Below are 5799 nucleotides of genomic sequence, written 5' to 3'. Positions count from 1 at the left end.
GAAGAAAATAAAATTATGGTGAGATAACGCAGAGGTTTGAACTATTCAACACCCGTCTTTATGTCACAGCAAGGGAATTTCATGGATGACATCAGCGCAATCATTGTCTGATTTGATCAAAAGATGGTGAACATGATGCGAAAGTACCAAAATGGAAAAATATACTTGGTATATTTATACTTTGGCACCAACGTAGCAACCGTGACTGAAGTTGTCAATTTGGTACCAGTCTACCACAAAAGTGTCACTTTGTGTGCCTCTAAAATACAGAAAGAAAAGCCTTGTTGAGTGTGATACCATGTCTTCTTGCTTCAATTCCTCTTACAACATTTATGGTAGGTCTATCTATTTTGAAAATTCAGATATATTGTCTTTTTTTAACCATATTGTTTTTTCCCCATCTCTCATCAAATTTGGAGTCCGTAGAGGATGTCATAAAATTTACTTGCTGTGGCCTGGTGAAAAAACATTTTTGCACCTTTGACTTAAGACTGGCACAGTGCATGTTAATGGCTGTTTGTATATTGTTATGTGTTAATTGAAATTTCTATGTTTATTTCTATTGAAATCACAAATACATAAAAGATAACACTGTATTTTCAAAACGGTCAATATAACAAGATATATGATAGTATGACTTCTGTAGTTTGGGAAGAAGTCACATTTTGTGTGTGGGACAAAATGTGAACACAGCACAGGACACGTAATAACCAAGTTGCCGGTACTTGGTTATTTATGTAACATGGTTCTATGTATACCAGTCATTAATCACACCATGTGACAAACTGTATGGTACACACTGGCAGAGATTATGGTTTGAAATACCCTGTATCCGTAGCACATGTTGTGCAAACAAAGTTGATTGATTGATTGACTGATAACATCTACACAACATTAGAAGAAGAAAGGTTCTAAAGCTTGATTTAACCTCGTAAAAGTATGATGTCAACAAAGGAAAGAATAGAAACCTGCCGCAGGGGATTTTATTAAAAATCTTAAAAAACAATACAAGAGTTCAACCAAAATATCAACCAGAGACGGAAAAGTATCAGGACTACATGTAAGTAGCCTTGAGCTCCAACATGAAGTTCAACATTTGTCAAGACAAGTAGATATTTCAGTAAGTATTACTTTACTTTTTGTGTCCTAATCTCCAAGCAGATGTCAGAGGGATCATAACATTTTCTAGAAAGCCAGCTTTACTGGGAGACTACCACCAATAGTACTTAGTACTAGAAAAGCTAGCTAGTCATAAAATGTCCCAATGCTCACAACATCTACTTCAAATGTACCTACTCTACATCCCTGCAGTTACCTAAGAGGTCCTGGATGGGGGGATCCTGGTAACATTTACTTACCAGAAAATATAGAAGCACCAGCAATTGACTTTTAATCACTGCAAAGAGGTTTTGAGGCTGATTTTATTGGATTATTCCATTGTATTTATGGGGTGTTTGACTAAAGCTTTGAGCAAAGAAAAGGGAGAGGACAGGAATAAGTAAAAAGACACCTACCGAATCCGGTTGAAGCTCAGGTCCAATCTCTTGACAAACTGGCCATACTCCTGCCCTAGGAATTCTGGGATTGTTTCACACTCGTGACCAAGATATGACAGCTAAAAAAAAAGGATACACATAATCATAACCAGATAAGACTTTCTATGAAAACCTCAATTTGATAAATAAATAATGTGACCACTTTTTGGTGGATCCCTAGATAATTTTTGCAATGGATACAAGTATAGAAATAGTGTCTATAGTGACCACCTGTCTGTAAAGACTAGAATGTTTGGTCCGTCTCAGGCAGTTTGACTGGAATAAGGACATTATAAAAATTTATATAATGTGCAGTATATAATTGTACAGTATAACCAGAACTGGTACCTGTGTTCCCTCTAAGATTGGACCAGAGTCACCGTTTTCTTCAGTCTCTCCTGAAGGAAGCTGTTTCTCCATGACTTCTTCTCCAGTTTCCACCTTAAGAAAAGGGGAACAATTAGCATCCACAAGGCCTTCCCACGGGGATCATAGAATTCAGTTTAAAAATCGGAAAATTGGCCAGGGGTGTCAGCCCACGCTAGGGTTGATGTTTCCCCATGCGTGGCCGACCAACTCCTCTGGTAGCAAAACTCCCCTGGCAAATTATTCTCTCTATAGTGGCCAGTGTCGTCAATCTGTTAGAGACTAGGGAAGAATACAATAGCGATAATCATGTGTATACAGTCTTGCAGCACATAATCTCTTAAAATCACTCTTCATCCTTGGCATGGGAAGGGTCAGGAAGGAAGAAGAGTTGAAAGGTATTAGGTCAGCTTTTCACGTCATGCATGCAAGTTTGTTTTTCCTTCCTTTTGTTGCACCTTTTTGGTCAAATGCCTTATGCACATCTCAACTTTCTATATCTACTACATTACTTCAGATAAAAATTTGAAAATAACTAGAAAGACAAAATTTTTGTGAAAATGCAGAATGTTTTCCCTGTACTGTAGCCTTCCTTTGTGTGCCTCTAAAATACAGAAATAAAAGACTTGTATGTATGAGAGTGTATCTAGAAAGCTACTTGCACACAATACCACACTATTGTGTTGAGTGCGAGTGAAAAGTCCAAACAGGTATTGCTATCACAATCCTGTTGTTGTTCGTATCTATAACGTGGATATGCTGATGCAGTTCTAAGCTCTGATTGGTTCCTGACAGAAGAATAAAAAAAAATAAAAAGGACACACCAGCAAAAACAATAAGTTTTCACAATCAAGAAAAACATAATAATAATGGACAGCGTAAAGTATGTGAGGATAGAAGGGGAATTTTGGGCCAGAGAAGTGCCATATTTGAGACATGTAGCACCTGTCCAGACTCATGCTAGTAGTTGTCTATTTAACACAGTCCTGATAGCTATATCAGCAGCAAAAGTGAAAGTGATCTCAAAAAAGTTTAGCTCGGATGAACTCAATCATTAACAGTTGAGCTATTTAAACTGGTTAAGACAGACCTTTTGTATAGTGTATACAGGTTCATTGTATTATTCCCCTAAGCTCTTGTCAACAGGCACAATGAACAATGGACCAAAATAATAAGGACTGCAACCATTTAAAGTATCGCACATACATATTCAAAGTCATGACATTTTGGTCCTACCACTGGAATACATACCCTACAATTAGTACAAAAACAATACATTATTGGCTCTGCCCCTGAAGTGTCACCAAAAAACATTCAGACAATGTTAAGAAACATTCTTCATTCTAAATGCCACCTGTCTTCCTCCTGTACCTGTTTTTGAGACAATGGATGCTCCAATACTGGCCATGGCTGACTGTGTCTCACCCAAACTCCAACACAAACAGAACAGTCATTACTGTCTGTCCTGTTTAAAGTATCTCCTTCACTGGGCCTCTCAGACCAAGATGTCACATCACTGTTTGTTTTGGGAAGAGAGGACTCGTCTGAAGTGCTCCTACTGAGTCGTCCACTCTTCCTGGCACACGTGAGGTTATAACTCGTCACCGGTCCGTCCTGTCTGCTGAAGTGGGGTGCTTGGTGACAGCCGTCGGTGTGGTAGAACTGAGACAGAAGCTTCTCCTTCAGATCTCTAGCTGCCTCCAGCCTCTCCACTCTCCTGTAACACCCCTTACACAGCCATTTAGAGGACACCCGTCGCTCGTTGATTGCTACTTCAAGAACAGCCTGCAGACGTAAGTGAAGTTTACGCCCAGCCGTAGGGTCGGTGTGCTGAAAGATGTTGTAGTAGCTGTGTCTGTCCCTGACGTCTGTCGCAGTCTTATCACACACCACGCAGTTGACGGACTTGTCCAACTCTACACTGGCCTTTCTGGCTGCAGTGGCCATCTTGGGAATACTGCTGTCATCATAAAGGACCTTGAAAGAAACTAGCTGAGCCCCTACCACCCTTAGCACACATTCCTAAGGAAGTCAGAGCATCGATAAAGCTGGACTGAAGTTGAAAAACAGCCAAGTATACTATAGATCCATCAGTCCTTGACCCCTATCATCATAATTCTACCTTGTGAATTTCACATAAAAATGTAAATCATACAATATTGCATCAAAAGTGCATTGAAGTACAGAGTGCCCCTCAATCTTCATTTCATTTATTCAAAATCTTGGGCCACACATTACATCAAAGTGCAGAGGCAGTCAATTCAATCAAAAACACAGGAAAAGAGCTCTATTTTCACTAATATTGGGATAAACATGATTCAAGTTATGGAAATAGCTCTGTTGGTAAATCAAGTAAACCAGATGTCAACATTTTTATCTATCATTATATCAAAGGAAAGTGATGATGCACTATAGCCTATAGGCATCAACTATGCATATTTAACTTTTTAATTGAAGTTTACTTGTAAAACATAAAGTTTGTGCTACAACTATCGCTCTTTTGAGATAATGTAAATCCACGGATTTTTGTGATGGTTTTATTTTGCAGTAGAGAGGTAATTAAGTGTTTTCTGTGTTTTAAATTCGTGATTGAAGCAATTCTACAGTACAACACATGTAGTAATACATTGGAAACACATACTCATGGTGCGTAGAAATAAAACCACGACAATAGTTTTAACATCCACAGTGGTCATTAGGCACAAATTTTACATTGGTCATTGCATAGGGAGATGGATTGGGCGTGCCAATCATTGATAGGATGTGAAACAAGAAACAAAACTATGTACATGTACTTCCTTCTTAGAAAAATGCACTGTCATGTTGGACTGGCTGAAAGGATGCTTCTTTTAACATCTGAGGCTGTTGATGGTAGTGTTGTCAACTACTAATCCTTCTGCGATCAACCCTAATGAATCATACATTTGTAGGTGTCCATGGTAACACATTAATGTTACTTGTAAGTTGTAACGTTATGTGTCATAACAAACTGAGCTACAGTGCAAGGAGATGGCCCCACTAGGAAAACAGCCACATGCTGATTTATCATCCACATCCTCAGTAGATCAGTGACAATACCAGGTCCTAGCGTAAACCATGACCGATCCATGACCCATAGTTTGTTTAAACAGTTCATAATTTGGATATTTCACAGATTGCTTCAAAATAGTTTCGCCCCCCACCCACCTTACACTTCAGAAAAAAAAAAAAATACCACACATGGCAAGATGACAGCGTTGGGCCTACGTCATCATATCAAGTAAACAACGCGTTAGTATCGTTTGATGTGGGTTTTTACCTCGTATCTCTCTGCGACGTCTTCAAATTCTCCGATGTTTTTCGTGATTTTAGAATCTTCATTATTTTCGTCCGCCATTTTGGGTCATGTGACACAGTTAGACTATGCCATTACAATATACAGGGGTCCCAACGAATGTTTTTAGAAACACCAGGCTCATTTGAAATAAACTTGACCATTGGAGTTTTTCCCCGAAGCAATTGCATTATAGATACAATCAATAATGTTTTGAAAAATCCATGGGTTGGCTTTGAATTTCTTAGTTTTGGTCTGGAGTAAAAAGGTCATTGACCCATTATTTGCCAGGGAGTTTGAAAGCAGGCCAACCGTCACATGACGTCATACTTTTGCTATGCTATCTTGTGATCATCGGAAAGTCATGAGACAACTTTTCATTGTGAAAAAATCAATCTTTTGGTGGTTTCCATTTGTATGTTCAATATCCTCGTTACGAACTCCCTGACAATCATTCATTGGACGACACGTAACATATTAGCTTATCAATAGAAAAGTTTGTACGGTGCTGGCCTTCTTTTCATCATTTATTGATCTCGAAGGTGTTTCAACTCGAAATCGGGTCCCCATGAACCCCTCACCCTG

The 5799-nt window shown here is 38.9% G+C and overlaps 1 protein-coding gene across 2 annotated transcripts in view; it reads right to left on the bottom strand.

The window, feature by feature from the left end:
- Positions 1-5337, bottom strand: part of LOC118411294 (leucine-rich melanocyte differentiation-associated protein-like) — a 66078-nt gene extending 60741 nt beyond the window's left edge. The window contains exons 1-3 of one of the 2 annotated variants that reach the window (XM_035813478.1): positions 5200-5337; positions 1884-1976; positions 1515-1615 (exon numbers count right to left, since the gene is read on the bottom strand). In XM_035813478.1, the coding sequence (XP_035669371.1) occupies positions 1515-1615; positions 1884-1976; positions 5200-5277 (272 nt within the window). In that variant the 5' untranslated portion in view covers positions 5278-5337. Of the gene's footprint in view, positions 1-1514; positions 1616-1883; positions 1977-3272; positions 4007-5199 lie in introns of those variants that run through there. The other variant, XM_035813477.1, reaches the window with a different exon arrangement.
- Between the last annotated feature and the right edge of the window lie 462 nt (positions 5338-5799).

The sequence above is a fragment of the Branchiostoma floridae genome, chromosome 3 (assembly GCF_000003815.2).
Source record: "Branchiostoma floridae strain S238N-H82 chromosome 3, Bfl_VNyyK, whole genome shotgun sequence".
Lineage (NCBI taxonomy): Eukaryota > Metazoa > Chordata > Leptocardii > Amphioxiformes > Branchiostomatidae > Branchiostoma > Branchiostoma floridae.
Note: the sequence above shows the minus strand (reverse complement) of the source record. Positions and strands in the feature narration are given on the sequence as shown.